The 16,975-nt window shown below is 54.8% G+C and overlaps 1 protein-coding gene across 6 annotated transcripts in view; it reads left to right on the plus strand.

The window, feature by feature from the left end:
- The first annotated feature begins 3,221 nt into the window (after positions 1-3,221).
- The window catches only part of Cacna2d2 (calcium voltage-gated channel auxiliary subunit alpha2delta 2), a 135,949-nt gene continuing 122,195 nt past the window's right edge, over positions 3,222-16,975 (plus strand). For all 6 annotated transcript variants that reach the window (XM_059268570.1, XM_059268573.1, XM_059268569.1 and 3 more), the window contains exon 1: positions 3,222-3,436. In XM_059268570.1, the coding sequence (XP_059124553.1) occupies positions 3,222-3,436 (215 nt within the window). The remainder of the gene's footprint in view (positions 3,437-16,975) is intronic.

Raw genomic sequence — 16,975 nt, forward strand, 5'->3', positions numbered from 1 at the left:
TGGATTCTTAACGCCAAAAATTCTTTGCCCTCCCAAACGGCCACAGCCTATACAGGACCTGGAGAGTGGGACAGGAACTGGGGAACTTTAGGTCCCAACTTGATGACAGTAGAGAGTATAGGTGTGTTTCAGACCCCCAAGGCAGAAGCCACCACGAGGGTGGGACTGAAGAGGGAGCAGGAGAGATGGGGAGGCCTGTCCAGTTGTGGAGTGCTGTTCTAGGAATACTTCCTGGTATAAGTGGTTTGATGGGCTCTTGAATATCCTGGGTCTAAATGGGAGAGGTCAGAGAGCATGTCCCCAGGGAGAAGAAGCTGCAGGAGTAAGACCACAGGGCAGGGGTTTTCACTAACGGGTTGCTGTCCAGCCTGTAGGCTTGAGGGACAAGTGGAGGTGTTGAAGGTGAGGTAGTCTGGGGTAGGAATCATGCTGCCTTGGCATAGTAAATATTCCTGATGGACTTCCTCTTCCCTTGGGTGGTATGGCTGAGCCTAGGGTCTCCTTGGCACATAGTAGGATCTCCATAAAGATCTGTCAGTCCCTCTGGATACAGGCCTGAACCGCCCACCTGCCCCCAGGCTTGGCTATGAGATGGCTCCTGCCAGGTCCCGGTCAGGAATTGATTCCTTTCTGCTGACTGCAATGTTGCATGCCCCTGCCACCCCACGCCCTGCAGGACAGTCACCTTGGTCAGGTGGGTGGTGCCAGGCATTCCCTGCCGAACCCATCTGCCTGCTGTGGACAACTTATTCTCTGGTAAGTCACGCTTTCTCCTCCCCAGATCTTAACCTGTGGCTGGAGCCAGCTGCCAGGAGGCTGAGGATATTGTAAGCCTCTGAAGTTGGAATGTGTAAACTCTTACTACCCATTTACTCTTAATTACCTCCCCTCCTTATTTGTCTTCCTTTAACGGCCTGTCAACCAAAATCTCCCGCCTTTCCCTCGGCGCCAGCGGCCTCAATTAGGTGCACATCTGCGGAGGCTGAGCCTGAAATGCCCAACCTCCAGTACTCACTGCCGAACCGACTGGCCCCAGGTGCTTGACGGCCTGGGTTCTCTCCGAGGATAGCACCGCCATCTTCGTATCAAAGGTCAAGCAGGCTGTCCCTGACATGTGTGAGGACATTGCAGAGTCTGCCTTGGGAAAATACCCACCCTGTGCAGGAAACCCAAAAGGAGTTGCATCCTTTGGGCTGAACAGTTATTTGTCCAGCAAATGAGTGTGGGAGGACATCTCAGGCCAGTCCTCCCTGCATGTGAGGGATACAGATGTTAGAGACAGGTGTCAGCACGCTAGGAGGGGGATGCTTAGCCCAGGCTTCCTGACTCCAGTGCAGGACACTCTCTTCATCCATCTTGGTGGTGGACCTGCCCTGCCCAGAGCTGCAGACAGGGAGCAGTGGGTATTTGACACCGTCACGCATCTGGCTCAGTGAGGCCTCCGCTTGTCTCCCTAGAGCTGGCCTGATGCAGCCTCCCAGAGTTCACTAGGTCCTTCCTGTCCATCAGGTCCCAGGAACTAGGTGGAGCCCAGGACCTCTAGTCCCCTTTGATATCATTGACGAGATCTCATGATTTTCAGTATACTGTCAACCTGGCCCCTGAAACTTCCCTCAGAAAAGAGGAAGCCACCCTTTTGTCAAGCCCTAACTTACAGAAGTGGGGCAAGGATGGGAAGACCGCAGCAGGGTAGAAAATGAAGTAAAGGTGGTCCTGAGTCTCTACCACCTCTGTACCCCTCAGTCCAGGGTCCACTGTTCTCTACGAGTAAGTGATAGGTGACCTCCCCAGGCATGAGACAAGAGTCCCTGGGCATCTCTGAACTGAGCTACCTAGCAGTTAAGAACCCATTAGCTTCACGTTTGGCAGAATCTGTGAGCAGTTACTGCTAAAGGGGTCCAGCCCTGTGTCAGGCTGTCAGGGAGCATTCTCATCAGCGTGGGGCGGGTGGGGGGGGGCAACATGGGGCTCCAGGGCCCACTTCAGCAGCTCCTTGAGCTGCTCTGCCCAACGGCGAGTGCTTCTGCTACCAGGCCACTCACTCCATTCTCACCATATCCCGGAAATGACACCGAGGACCTAGAGAGTATTCCTAAGAAAAAGGCAGACTCTGAGAAGGTGACCCACAAGCTGAGAAACTGAAGGTTACACAAACCTTATCCTTGTAACTACAGCAGGAAAGTGCCAGGGATCACTAGGACGGAAATGAATGGATCGTGCTGGGGTGAGCTCCCTGGCTCTCACTAGTCTGACCAGAGGCTGTGCAAGTCCAGAGAGCCGAAGTTTGGGCTCCCCTGCACACGCCGAGGTTTGGGCTCCCCTGCACACATTGCCTTGGCGGTAAAGTAGAGCAGAGCAAGAGCAGAGCTATCCTGCCACCCAAACTCCCTTCCAAGGAACTAGAAGAACCAAAATCCTTTTTTTTTTTTCTTTTTCTACCAAGGTCTGGAAGTGCAAGCCCCCCCCCCCCCAATTCCCCGCAGGAAGAAATCTTGAGGTAGCTTGAGCTACTGTGGGTGGGACAGCACTCCACTGCCACCCTCCTCTCTAGTCTGCAGAAGCCTGCCATTCCACCATTAAACCTGTGACTCCAGGCCTTAAGCCTGTTGAAGGTCGAGCCCCAGAAGAGTCGTATGTGCCACTGCCTAAGACAGTTCCCACTCACAGGGCAGAGGGTTGTTAGCGGGTCTGAACTGGGGGGTTGGATGGGGAGACGGGGACGTACACTGGGCGCTCGGACAGCGGCTGGGATGCAGGAGTCGCTCGAGCCCGGGTTGCACGAGCCAGTAGGGCAGGCTCGGGGGTGAACGGGGACGAGGGGCGCGCGGGCACAGGCGGGCGCGTGGCCGCGGCGGGGGCGCGCGGAGGCGGGCCGGCCGAGGAGAGAGAAGGAGGGAGGGAGGGAGGGAGGAAGGGAGGGAGGGAGGGAGGGAGCGACAGGGGAGGGCGGCGCCGGCAGGTTGGCGGCGGCCGCTATTTGAGCGCAGGTCCCGGGCCAGGCGCTCAAAGCGCTTGGAGCCAGCGCGGCGGGGAGATCGTTGCGCGCAGCCCCGCAGAGGCGCTGCGGCCAGTGCAGCCCCGGAGGCCCCGCGCGGAGAAGGAGGAGGAGAAGAGGCCGGCTTGCCTCCTGCAGCCCGCCGCCCGCGCCCCCCCCCCCTCCATCCCGCCGCCGCCGCCGTCCCCCCCCTCCCTCCCCGCGGCGCCGCATCTTGAATGGAAACATGGCGGTGCCGGCTCGGACCTGCGGCGCTTCTTGGCCCGGCCCGGTGCGGACCGCGCACCCCTGGCCCGGCCGTGGCCCCCGGCCCTTCCCTGACCCCCGGGGCCCAGCGTCCGGGCCCGCACGCCCGCTCCTGCTATTGCTGCCGCCACTGCTGCTTTTACCGCTGCTCACCGCCCCCGGCGCCTCTGCCTACAGCTTCCCCCAGCAGCACACGTAAGTGGCCTCGGCCAGCCGCGGGACCCCGCGGAGCCCCGCGCTCCCCTGCGCCCCTCAGCCAGCGTCTGCCCCTCGTCGCGCCGGGTGTCAGGGCGGGGGCTCTGGGTCCCGTGGCATGCTGCAACTGAGGGTGGCGGCTACAAACCCCCGTGGGCTGGCAGCCAGGGTCCCGGAGCTTCTGGCTGCGTCGCGAAACTTCCTTGCGGTGCCCCTGCTTCCCATAGACCGCCCCCACCCCCAACGGGACAGAGCAAAAAAAATCTTAAAGCCCAGGGATGGGGCGGGGGTTCGAGTCTGTTAGCTGATACTCCTGCCGTTGTCCTGGTCATAGAGGATCTTGGGGTTGGTTGAGAGAATGGCCAGAGACCCCTGCCCGGTAGTCTTGGAGCCACGCATCTGCCCTGTGTTCTATCCCTGATGGGAACCTAGCGCTTTAGAGTCAGACGTGGGGTCAGACATCCACACCTGTCTTCTTGGGCCTTTTCCTTTGGTGTGTGTGTGGGGGGGGGTGCTGCTGGATGCAGAGGTTGCCAGCACCTTCTTGCTCTGGACAATGTCACCTGTTCTTGGCCGCCCACCTGAGAGGGCGTCCCTGGAGAGCTCAATAAAGAGGTGAAGGTGCTGGGGTTGGGTCAGAAGGTGAATGATGGGGAGGACCCCTGCCTGGCCCTGATGCTGGCACTGTCGCCCCTGCTACTAACAGGGTAATAGCATTTCCAGGTTCTGCCAGCTTGTGCTGGTGCTTATGGTCCATCCGAGCCTCCTCACCTTCCCCAGGAGCTGGCAAAGTCGGGCAGATGTGTCTAGATAGGGAGTGGGTATTCTGCATGTGGCCTTTAGGACAACATCTGTTTCTTGACACCATGCCCCAGCCATATGCCAGTGTCCAGACACCCCTTTGGGGCATGGCAACCACCGTGCTTCTGTGTTCTGTCCTCTGCTCTGAGGAGCCACCTGTCCCTGGGCTCCTTCACGAGTGTCCTGGCCCAGGTTTGGGCATGAGAGGAAGGGTCTGGCCCCAGGAAAGAGAGTGACTAGTCTGCGTCATAAGAGCAGTTCTGCCCTTGGGTAGGAGCCCCTGGTTCTGCCACAGAACCTGCCTACTTCAGCTGGTAGGTTCTCCTAGATGAAGGAGAACCAAACTCGGATGAAGCACTGCTCTCAGTCTGTCTGTCTGTCTGTCCTCTCGGCTGTCATCACTCTCCTCACACAGCCTGGCTGTGCTCAGGCGGGTGATCAGTTGGCAAATTACAGGTGCCGCCCGGACGTGTCCTCTGTCAGCTGTCTGGATTTTTCACGAGTGGATGGGGGAATGCAGGGAACTTCAAGGGTTGGTGGGTTATGTTATTGTCTTTCATTTACTGCCATGAAACTGGATTGAAGCTAGTGTTTAAAAAGAGCAAAAGCATTTTTTATTGTTCTTTTTTCCCTCAAAGCCAAGCCACAGTTTTTTTTTTTCTTCCTTTCCTAGCTGTCTCCCTGTTCCTCAAGTGAAGGTTTAAGTAGTCATTTCTTTCTACCTCTTCTGACCTCCCTCCCCTTCCCTGCAGCGTGCAGTGGCTGCTGGGCCTTCCTGAGTCTCCCCTAGGACGATGTAAAACCCTGAGCAGAGTGCACACCTGTCCCTCTGTCCTCAGCCAGAAGATGCTGAGGAGGGTGTGACTACACGCATTTCCAGCTGGACACCCGTCTCTTATTGATGTAGTCGGAGTTAATTCAAGGGTTTGGGACATGGCTTACAAACCATAACTAGGACATGAAAGTAGGGGATGGAACAGGGGCTGTGGAGCTTTGGGGTCTGGGGGGAGGTGACGAATGTGTGACATCAAAGCAGATTTGCCATGACAGGCAGCGCCCTTCAGCTGCCCTGGTCCCGTGGATGCAGATAGCTATTGATCCTTGGAGGAGGAAGGGGACTCTTGTGGACCCCTCCCAGTGACTGCGCTGGTTCTGACTTAGGGCTTTTGTTAAACTGGCATAAAAGGCTGAGGCTGCCGCTGGGGCTACAGGGCTGTGTGGGGCTGCTCAGGGCTGGGAGGTATCTCAGAGTGGCCAGCCTGGGAGGACACGGATACAGGTGGATCCTCAAGACGCTCACTAAGTAGGACTCTCAGCCCCACGGTACTGGGGTAACACGGAACGAGCCCTCCGTGGGGAGGGCCCTCAATGGTTAAGAATACCCTCCTGGGTATGGAGCTGTGGGAAGGGGCCCAGCTTCTCAAACTGCTTGGTTTTAATCAAATGTGGGCTTAGGATCTGGTGGCCGTTATCGCGCTGGTGGCGTGGCCGTCTGCCATCGGGTGAAATGAACCAAGTCGTTAGACTGCAAAGGGCAGAGGAGTTGCCGCGGGAGGGAGGACGGGACTCTGGTTTTAGGAAGAGGGGCCTTTGTCACCCCCCCGGGTCTGAATCGGGGTTTCAGATACGTGTGTCATGCGTGGGTGTGTGTATACTCTCGTGTCGTGGAGGATAGAGTCCTAGAACAGCACACACTCCCTGTTACCTGCTTCCCTCTGTTCCCACTTACGCCCACCCCGGCGGTCAGGCCAGCCAGTGCTGCTGGCCGAGAATCAGTCATTGCTGCTAACAGCCTTGATGTATTTTCTGTCCCTCTTTGTTGCCCCCACACTCCAGCTTTGGCTCGCTCTCTCTCTCTCTCTCTCTCTCTCTCTCTCTCTCTCTCTCTCTCTCTCTCTCCTCACCTCCTTATTTATCCTGTCATCAGTCTGTGCCCACCCTGGCCTGCCTGCCTTCCTGTCCTCTCTGTTGGGTCCCTGTACCTGTTCTGTGGTGTCCCTGGGCTTCACTCTCCCCTGCTCAGTGGAGTGCTGGTTAAGTCCTGTATGGAGTGCCCAGCGGAACCACCTGCCTGCCTGCACCTCGTAACCCAGCACTGCCCTAGTGATGGGTAGGTTTGGTGCCTTCCTTCTCCGGCATGGGTGAGGAGCAGTGAGGGGCCCTGAGGGGTTTGTACCCCCAACAAATTAATGTCCGTTAGAGTCCATAGGTGCTTCTCTTCTGAGTGGACAAATGGGGAGCAGTGCTCATGGTAGGGCGTGCGTCAGTCTAGCTGTGGTTAATGGTGGGTGACGCGTGTCTGTCTGGGCCTCAGAGCGGGTCTCTACCTCTCTGTGGCTCTCCCTATTGGTGGGAGGCAACATTACATGTGCGGGTCCCCCCCTCTTTCCAACAACCTGCGCAGCTTTTGCAGGAGGGAGGGGTGAGGCTTCCAGGCCTGCTACTGCTGTCGGTAGAATGCGGCACAGCCAGGTGCCTGCACCTCTGCTGTGCTGAGGATCTGAGGGAGACCTTTGGTTGCTGTGCCCTCTACACCCTACTTTTTTTTTTTTTTTTTTTTGGTTTTTCGAGACAGGGTTTCTCCATGTAGTTTTGGTGCCTGTCCTGGATCTCGCTCTATAGCCCAGGCTGGCCTCGAACTCACAGAGATCTGCCTGGCTCTGCCTCCCAAGTGCTGGGATTAAAGGCGTGTGCCACCACCGCCCGGCTTACACCCTACTTTTATTAGACTGCTCCTCCTGGCCAAATATGTCAGGCTCACCTCCTGGAAAGGAAGAAAGCCCGCTTTAAAATGGGTACCTTTATAGTTTGAGGGGCTGGTCTTCTTCCAGATTTCTAGCACACACATGTCCCCAGGGAGAGACCCCAAAATGAAACTGAGTCACAGGTAAATCAAGTGAGCCCTTCGGCGGCCAGTGTTGCCTTCTCCCGTCTGCTGAGTGTGGGGAGACGCTGGCAGCTCTCAGCACCTCGAATGTCTACAGTGGACACCGCCAGCTTCTTGGAGGACACGGTTTGGAGGCATGCTGAGTGTCAAAGAAGCCTTGCACGCTCCGTTTTGGTCTCTAGACCTGACCTTCTCTTTTGAAACGACCTTGCCTTGATTTCCCCTGCTGAAATAAGAATAATCTTAAGAGCCTACTGGGGAAAATCAGTGGGAGAAGGGCAGCCATCAGTGGGCAGGAACAGCTCTCCTGGGCATCAGGGCAGTGACTATTCATATCTGCATCAAGTTCACAAGCCATGGCTATGGGACCTCGGCTGCCTGTCATTTCACAGTGCCCCCCACACCGGGTTAACTGCTTTCTTTAAAAAAAAAATAATTATTATTATTTATTTTTTAAAATTTATTGAGACAAGGTCTCATTATGTAGACCAGTATGGCTCCGAGCACGGGGGTTAAAGTCATAGGCTACCATGCCCCACACTACTTCTTCCTTGTCTCTGCTTACCCGCCCCCCATCCAACCATCGCTGGTGATTAGTGGTGGAGGATGGGGCAGGGGTGATGGTGGACTCCCCTCACTCCGCCCATGACGGGTTGTTCACCTCTGTTACCAGCCTGTCCTCAGCACTCCTGTCATGGCCTCCCCCCAGACTGGGATACTGAGACCCAGAGAGATGGCAGGGCCTGCCCGAAGCCCACATTTCCTATAAGGACTGGGAGAGGATCGTTCTGTCAGAAATGTACCCTTCCTGCCAGGGGCCTGGGGACATCTGGACGGGGCTCCAGGACGTGGGGAGAGGAGCTCAAATCTCAGGTCTTTAGGAAGACAATGAAGAGGCTGAGGACGGGGGAGGTGGGTGGCAGCCCCTCCCCCTCCGTGACCTGCTCTGTCCCACTTTTCTCCTTTGGGTCTTCTGCAAGCCTGAGGGGCCATCCTTGGCCAAGGCTGCCCTGCCAGTCCCCCTCCTGTGTGCACTGGCCATCATAGAATGTCCCCACAACTCAGATCTGTCCTTGTCCTGGTGCTGTAAGGATGGCAAAGCCTGCCGGGCAGGGCACTGAGCATCAGTGCGTGTGTGGTGGGGAGGGGGCGGCGACTCCATTTCCACATTCTATTATGAATCTAGAAAGAAAGGTCAGAGGTGGGGGTAGAGCCTGGGTTTTGATGTGTATATAAAGTTGGAACCTCTCAGCTATTTTTTCTAGGCCCGTAGAATTTCAGAAGACTCTGACCTTCCAGGTGCGTGAGACCATGTGGGGTTAGGGCAGAAGGCTCTAGGTTCTTAAGGGCCTGTTGATATTCAGAGATTGCCTGCAGGTTTAGGAGTCAAGGCTGGTAGTCCTGGGCCCTGCAGAGTAGCATTGTCTATAGGATGGGAATGGTCTCTTTCTGAGAAAGGTCCTTTCTCATTTCCAGCCCCCAACTCATTCCAGAATTGCCTGGGAACCTTTGATCTGTGTCTTCCGGTGATTGGACCTAGGCCTGGGAGGGGCACTGGTGCCTGAAGTCCCCAAGGTGATGGTGAGGAGTTTCCTATCACAGACACAAGCCTGCAACTTGCTGAGGAGATTCCCTTCATGTCAGGTTTATTTTTCCTGGTGCCCACTGTCTAAACAAGAAGCTACAGAATCAATAATCGTATTCCCAAAGGGAAGTGTATGTGTGGTTTGTGCTCTTTCTTCTTCTTTTTTTTTTCTTTTTAAATTTATTTTTTTACCTTCCCTTTTTCTCTCGTCCTCTGGAACCTAAAGAGCCTTCTGCGTTAGTGTCACTAAGGGCCTCAGGGGTATGGAAAGTGTCAGTACAGATGACCACTGAGATTGAAATGCCTGTAAAGGCTTCTGCAGTCCCTACAGGTTTCTTGGGACGTCCTTAAGGAATCAAGAGTTCTGTCCTTTGGATGCACACAGATTGAGTGTGACTTTATACAGACAGGTCCTGCCCTGCCCCTGTGAGACTCAGGCGGTTCATGTGGTTGTCCCCACCACTGATCCTGTCCCTCTGTCCTGGTCCTGCTGTTCCCCATGGCCCCACATGCTTCCTATCTGGTCTTGTCTGATTCTCTTTGTCCCCTGCTGGTACTGGTGACTGAGCCTGGTGAGAGTGTAGTTTTGTGTACTAGGAGACCCTGCTCAGCTGTGTGTGGGGACAGAGGACTCTTTACTTGGGTTGAGGTGCCTCTGTCAAGAGCAAACCCAGCCCAGCCTTCTCCAGTGACCTTGGACAGAGCTCCTTCCCCGCTGGGCCTCAGTTTCCTCTCTTCTCAGATCTTCCACTCGGACATTCCAGCACTCCAAGGAGACAAGTGTGGGGATCTGCCTTCCAGCTCTTCTCTACACTCCGTTCTAGCAGGGATGAGGCGGGACCTACCCCCAGCCTGCCTGCTCTCTGTGTGCATGAGGTTGTCTGGGCCTAGTACCTTGGGTGCCTTGAAGCCTCTTGGCTTCTGACTGACCCACTTTGGGCTCTGATTAGCCTAATTGTTTAGCAGAGAAGGAGGAGAAGAGGAAATCTTTCCTACTGGCTGTTAACTATCTCTCCCCATCAAACAAAGGGAACAGGGAAAGAGACCCCCCACCCCATCATTCTCCTTTCCGTTCTCTTAGACCCTAGGCTCCTTGCTTCCACCATGGTACATTCCTTTCCCAATAGATGGCCAGTCCTTTCTGAGCAGTGCCCTCTTAGTGTGCCCCTGAGAGTGTCACACACCCTCAGCAGCTTCATGACCTTGGGTACTTACTAGGCTTCTCTGGGTTTGGAAGCCTCTGTGCTACCTCCTAGAGTCAAGACGGCATGGATCATGAGGGATAGACCTACTTCCAGGCCCTAGATCTAGAAGGATGCTCAAGTAGAGTTGTGCCTGCCTGAGTGCACCTGTCCCCTTACCTATAGCATCCAGTATTCAGTCAGGTCCTGTAGGTACCTGGGCCCAGTTATGGTTTCTGGGGCTTTTCCTGTTGTACTGGGCCCTTACCTTGGCCTGAGTGCATATGGGTAGCATTGTCTACACCTGTGTGTTCATGTACGGCTTTGCACATGTATTGGATGTACATTATACTTGTTTTCACACCTACTCGTGTGCCTGTGAGTAGGTGTGTGCCTAGGCGTATTTGTGCTGGCATGGTGTTTGTATGCACATGTGTAGGTGTATATGTGCATACATGTTTGTATGCACCGTGCAGGTATATGCACACAGGCACATATGAACTCAAAAATGGGCATGTGTTCATGTGCCTCTGTGTGTGTATGTGTGTGTGTGTGTGTGTAGTGCAAGCACATGACAGTTTATCTCTGCAGCCAGAATGTGCTTGCAGTATCCACCTTCTGTACCTGCCTTTGATGTGAATGCCAGAACTTGGTGGGCGAATGCTGGCAGTGGGAAACAAAGCCTCCTGCTTGTGAAGACCCATGTTTTGCAAACTCTTATGTCAGGAACAGCCTGAGTTAAGACTGAGCTAGAAAGTTTGATCAGCTACCAACTGGCAGAATGACAGTCTGCGAAGGAAACGCACAGAGGCTGTGTCCTTGGAATTCGGATTTCTGCAAATGAGTGGTGTCTAGATTCACTGGAGGACTTGGGACTCTAAGGAGCTCTGTGAGGACTTCGGGAAGCAGAGTGGCTTTGCAAACAGCTCTGGTGTGGAGAAAGTCTGTAGGGGTCACATGGAGGAGGTCAGGCAAACTGGAAGACTTCTGCTGTGTGACCTTGGGCTGGTGGGTTTCCCTCTCTGCACACTTCTCGTTTGCACAGTGAAGGACAAGGAGCGTCTGCAGCAGGTTCTGGGGTCCCTGCCCAATGCAAGATGCCCATGCAGTCAGCGGTCACCACTCAGCGTCTGACCTGTTGACCCTGTGTGCTCTATTCGGTGTCTCTAGTAAGAGTCAAGGATGATTTTTGTGCGCTGGATCTTTATGAGATTGGCTGTCCTAGTACCCCACATTACGGCACTGGCCCTTGGGGCTGTATAGGCCCTGATGTCTGAGAGAACCGTAAGTTTAACTTTATTGGCATTTTCAAAGTCTGTGTGTTGGGAGGCAGGATGGCCTAGGGTTCTGCGCACTTTGAGAAGGGGCAGAGGCGCCCACAACAGGCTCAGGAGCCTGTTGGGCAGGGAGTGTTTTTGAAGGGTCAAGGAACCTGGGAAAAACCAGTGGGGCACTGTGGGCCTTGTGTGCTTCCTGGACTCCTGAGGGACACGGCCACAGAAGCTCCAGGAGAGCCACATGTCCTGATCTCACATGCAAGGAAACAGAGGCCCAAGGAGAGGGAAGTGAGCCTCCAGACACCACATTTATGTTGTGGGCTAGGGCTCAGTGCATGCAGCTTGCAAGGTGATTTCCCATGCGGCCATCTGTGTACTGGGACATGAAATCATTTGTCTTAAATAGCCATATCTGTGGCCTGGGGTGAGGGAGCAGTTGGGGGTCTGCTTGGGTGAACTTAAAGCAGAGTGCCTTTGTAGTGTGATACTCCACTTCCTGATTGGGGGTGGGAGTGGGGGCAGACCTTGATACCAGTGTCCCCTGTGCCGTTTCAGAGTCACCCAAGCTTTCTGGGTCTCCTTGGGAAGGACATCTTCACCACTAGGCAGGAGGGTGGGTACTGAGGGATGGGTGTGCTCCTCAGACAGGTAGAAGCCCCCGCTCTGCCTCGAGTTTCCAGCCTGACGTGGCATTTCAGTCTTGATAGCTTCCTTCCGCAACTGCGTTCTCCCGCTGGTGCTGCCTGAAATGCGGCATTTGAAGCCTTAAAGGTCAGGCTCGGTGCTGCCATCAGCTCCAACAAACAAACAACAAAGCGCCCCACTCGGGCCCTGCCCCCACCTTCAGTTATTAGAAATGTGAAGGCGCTGCCAGAACCGCCGCCCTCCGCGCAGAGCCTTCACCCAAGGACCTTTCTCCGTCTTCTCCGTGAGCACGGGGCTGGGTGGGCTCCCCTTCTTCCCTGGGACCCGTCCCTCCCCTCCACGTCGCTTTATGGCAATTAGCTATGACGTACACTCCAGCCTGGAATTCAGATCTTTGCCTGGGCTGCCACCGGCCCTGGGAATACCTGTTCTCCAGCCTGGTAGAGCCATGTAGACTCCCTGACTCCTGGCTTCACCCAGACTTCTCTACCAGGTTGGTCTTCTGAGCTCCAGTGCTGGCGTGAGGAGCCTTCCTGAAGGATGCCCTTCTGTTCCTTCCACTCTGTGTCTCTCCTTATAATCCTACACCTGGGCCAGTGCTGGGCTACTTTATGGGGCCTGTGGAGGAGGAGGGATTGTGCTGTCACCGCCCTGGACACTGAGTCTGTGGGACATGTTTGGCTATGGAGATGAGGAAACAAAGCTGCTCCTGTGTACACCTTGGCGACCCCAGAATGAGGATTTCCCCCGTGGTTAGGCCTTTCCTCCTCTGACAAGGAGTCAGAGGTTGCTAAGTATAAGCTGTCAGTGAGAACCGAGTCTACTGCTGTGTTCTGCCTGGCTGGCCTTATTTTGGGTATGGCTGACTATTTTGGTCAACTTCCCTACCGACAACAAGATGGCTGCCACAGCTCCAGGCATCATATCAGACCCAGACTTTATGTACACAACAGGAGATTGTTCCCGTAGGTTTCCCTTAAGAGGAGAGGAAACCTTGCCTAGAAGCCCCTAGCCTACTTCCCCTTCCACCTCATTGGCTAGCACTGGGTCACATGCCCACTCTAAGCCAATCGCTGGCAACGGAGAAGGCGCATTGTGATTGGTTCAGGCTAATCAGGATTTACCCTTGAGCTGAGGATGGGGTCACCTTGGGGCTGGAGGTGGAGATTTTGCAGGCTTGGGTTCTGTTAGCAAGAAAGGTGGCTTGATGGACGGTAGGGAGACAGTGGCTGCTACAGGGCTAGACGAGGGGAGGTAGGAGCTAAGGAAGCAGAGAGGAGGGGGAAATGAGAGGAAAGGGCGGGGGGGGACATAGTCAAGAAAGCAAGAAAGTGATTATTTGACCCACAACATCAGTTTCTGAGAGCTGGGCCCTGGTAGTGTGTTTCGTACATGCTGTCCATCGAGGCCAGTTCACACATACCCTCTTTCACACACAAGAGAAAAGGAAGCTCTCGGTAAGGCCAAGCGATGCTGTTGTCTCACAGATAGCAAGTGGTACGTACATCAGGTTTCCGATTCTGCACTCAGACACTGACCATGTAGCTCCAGGAGGCCTCTACCGCAGGATGTTTGGGGTACCACTGTAACATCCATGTTGTCTCACCATACATGGCCATCTGCAAGGACTGACCCTCTCTGATGAGAACCTTGGTGGGCTGTCATGGGGGCTTTCTCTCTGGGCCTGGGGCAGCCCTGGAGATGGAGGCATCTCAGAAATGAGAGGGCCCAGTAGAGCAGCTCTGCTTCCCCTACAGTAGAGCTGTGGGTCAGTGACACTGGTGTGCTAGCTTGTCCAGTTTAACTCCTATGGGCTACAGGTGGAGAAACTGAGTCCTGCTAAGAGATGGGGCTTGAGCTTTCTAGCAGTTGAGGCATAGCCTAGACCCCCCCAACCCATCAAGATGATATGCTGTGCAAGGTGATGTTGGCCAGTCATGGCCTGGAGGAGGCCATTCAGACCCCTTCTGTTTCTCTGTCAAGGCAAGGGCAAGCTGTTCTGGGCAGCAGGAAGCTCCTGGACATCATCAAGCCATTGGCAGAGGGGGCATATCCTGCTGCTGTGGAGCCAAGCGGCTGGCCTCTCTTAATGGGCTACTATAAGTATCCCATGGCCATGGCCATGGGGAAGACCCAGACTTCACTGGGTACTGTCTGTGAGACTTCCTCCTCATCTTAGAGAAAGGTCAGTTTCAGAAAGGACTATACTTGTGCCTATAATGGGACTGTATTTGTGCCTGGGCACTGTGAGAAGCCCAGGGTATCCTTGATTGGCTCTCCTGATGAATGATAAAATCCATACTCTAAATCAGTTATGTTCCCATGATCTGGTACCTATCTTCCCATTTCTCTCTGGGCTCTTCATTGAACCAGTCCTTGGTCTGAGTTGGGCACCCTGGGCTCTTTGTAGCTCCTGGGTTAGGGTGGTGCCCCTCTGGTCATTAATCCCCATCTGTCATATGAGGGTATGGCCCTCTGGAGCTGCTTGGGGTCCAGAAAGGGAAGGATATGACCTCTCCTGGGCACAGCCAAGAGCCCTTCTATCCACTACAGGCCTCCCGTGATCCCCACCTATTTCTGACACCTGCTGGAAGTTGGTGGTATTGTGTCCAGTGTGCATGTGTGGAATAGAGGGGAAGAGCAGTTAAGGCTCATTCCTTATTTCCCACCTCCATCTCTACCTTCCTGTGGTCCCTCCGCCCCGGGTGCAGCCAGCATCAGGCAGGCGGGGAGGCTTGCAGCGAGCAAGGCAGCGCATCCAATTGTTTATTAGTCAGGAAGGCCCAGAAACACCAAGGACTTGGGCATGAGCATCTCAGGAATCCCCTCTGCCCCTTTCTCCAGAGCCCTCCTGTCCCACTTTAGCCTCAGCTCTGCCCAGCTGACCGTGAGAGTCTGCACAAACCCCCTGTCTCCCCTCTCCGAGCCTCAGGGGCCTCATCATATCCAGGCCCTTTCAGAGCAATAACCCTGCAACTGGTGAAGATACTCCTCTGTCACCCCATCTGTATATCTGTCGTTCATGTCGGCATCATAAGCTGGTGTTCATTGGTACCCACTGTCTGGGGGTAGCACCGGAGAGGATCTCTGCCCACTGGGGTACCAGATACTGCCTTCCACCTACTACGAAGATGGGGACAGTTGAGAAGAGGGCTTCAGAGGGTTCAGTCAGCCTCAAGCAAACCCACCTGTCGTCCAGCCAGTGTTTGCTTGCTTCTTAGTGCTTGGTGAGGAGTCATTGTCCTCTGAAGCCTCCCATATCTCCCCGTGAGGGTCATGGACATTCTAGGATATTCACTACCCCCTTCTTCCCACATGTGTCCATCAGGACTGTGCCCAGGGCCACCATCTACAGCTCCTGGATCGTGCCTCTCAAGTGCTCAATAAATGTTTGCAGAGCAGGTGGCTCATGATCTGCACAGGTGGTCCCAGGGCCAAACGGGTCATGTCTATGGAAGCTAAAGCAGGCATACCCGTGGTTTGGGATGGGGTCTCCTGTGGGCCTCTTTCGGCTGCTGTGGAGTACAGTTTGTGTCCCTGTCTTCCAGCAATGTCGCAGTGGCTTCCCTGAGGGTGAAAAGGGGGCCAGAGACCCATAGGACTGCAGCATTTAATGTGGAGGTAGGGCCTCAGCATTTCCATTTTTTATTTGTTTATTTATCTAGAGACGAGGTAGCCCAGGCTGGCTTCAGACTTCAGATTCACTATGTAGCTAAGAATGACCTTTAGATTCTCCGGCTTCCAGATCCAAGTGCTGGGATTGCATGCATGTACCATGACACCAGGCTTTTGTGATACTGGGGACCAAACCCAGGGCTTCATACATGCTAGACAAACACCCTGCCAACTGAGCCTCATCCCCAGACCAGAACTAGAGCCTTCCAGGTTAACCAAGGTGGAGAACTGTGGCCTGGGGGAGAGATAGCAAAGTAAATACCCGGTCTGCTTGGCGAGGGTGAGGGGGCTGGTGGACTGGCTCTGGGGAGTTTCCCTCACCATGGTAAGAGGCCACGCTGTTCCCAAATCCCTACACATTCCCTAGGGGGATGTCCTGGCCTCTTGAAAAGGTTGCCCAGCTCCCTCCATCCTGTTCTCCAGAGATGCTTGCCCAAACCCCACCTGCCCTGTTGAACACTTCACGGGCTGCTTATCTTTCTAGACCCGCCCCCAACTGCCTTCACTATTGAAGCCCACTCCCCACACCTTCACTGTGTTGAGCTAACTGGGTCCCTGTCTCAGGAGCTCACGGTGTGTGGGGAAGATGGACAGTGATGAAGACATGTGAGTGTAGCTGAACAGGTGATACCCCTGAATGGCCCGTGCATCATGGAATAACCAGGAAATGTGGGTACATCATACTCCAGGCCACCAATTGTCTCTGGCCATTCCAGTGGCCCTGAACCCTCCTCAGTTGGAAAGTCACATGGACCCACCTTCCACGGAAGATAAGCCATTGTTTCGGGGGCCAGACAGCAAACAAGGGTAGAATCTGAGAGAGGTGTGCCTTGTATCTGGCTCCAGCCCCAGCTGCTGAACCCCCCTGGCAGGCTTATCTGTTTCTCTTTTCTTGCTCTTAGATACTGTTACCCCCTTGGGCAGTGCCTCCCAGTGCTTAGAATGCCTTAGGAAGCCAGACCATATGTCTGGGGCCAGCCGGCCTGCTGCCCCACAGCCCCAGTTTCCTAGCACAGAGCTTCTGGGAAGTGGGTGGCAGGGAACAATCCCAGAGGCCATTAAATCGAGTGATTTACATGGTTCCTGAGCTGGTGCCGGGAGAAATATATTTCACAGGTGATTTCCAGACTGGTGGCGTACAGATGAGGCCATTACTCTAAAATGAAGCAAGGTAGAGACTCCGCGTGCCCATCTGGAGGGACCTGTAGCTTTGGTTTTTGTTGTCCTTGATGTGCAGACCTACTGTGTGCTAGAAACTCTGCAGGGACAAGGGCTGGGGTAGAGAGGAGCCGAGGAATCACAGAGTCCGACTCTTAAGTCATTCTGTGCTTCAGTTACTTCCTCTTTAAAGGGGATTGGATGCATTTCTATCAGTCATTTAGTCCGGTTCTCAACAGCTGATGTCTTAATGGCATGTCGCTCCTCTCTGCCTGGCCACCATCCTGGAGGTGCCATGGGAAGTGGGGCCTCTGGACGGCCCATGAAGCC

This window comes from Peromyscus eremicus, chromosome 7 (genome assembly GCF_949786415.1).
Source record: "Peromyscus eremicus chromosome 7, PerEre_H2_v1, whole genome shotgun sequence".
Taxonomy (NCBI): Eukaryota; Metazoa; Chordata; class Mammalia; order Rodentia; family Cricetidae; genus Peromyscus; species Peromyscus eremicus.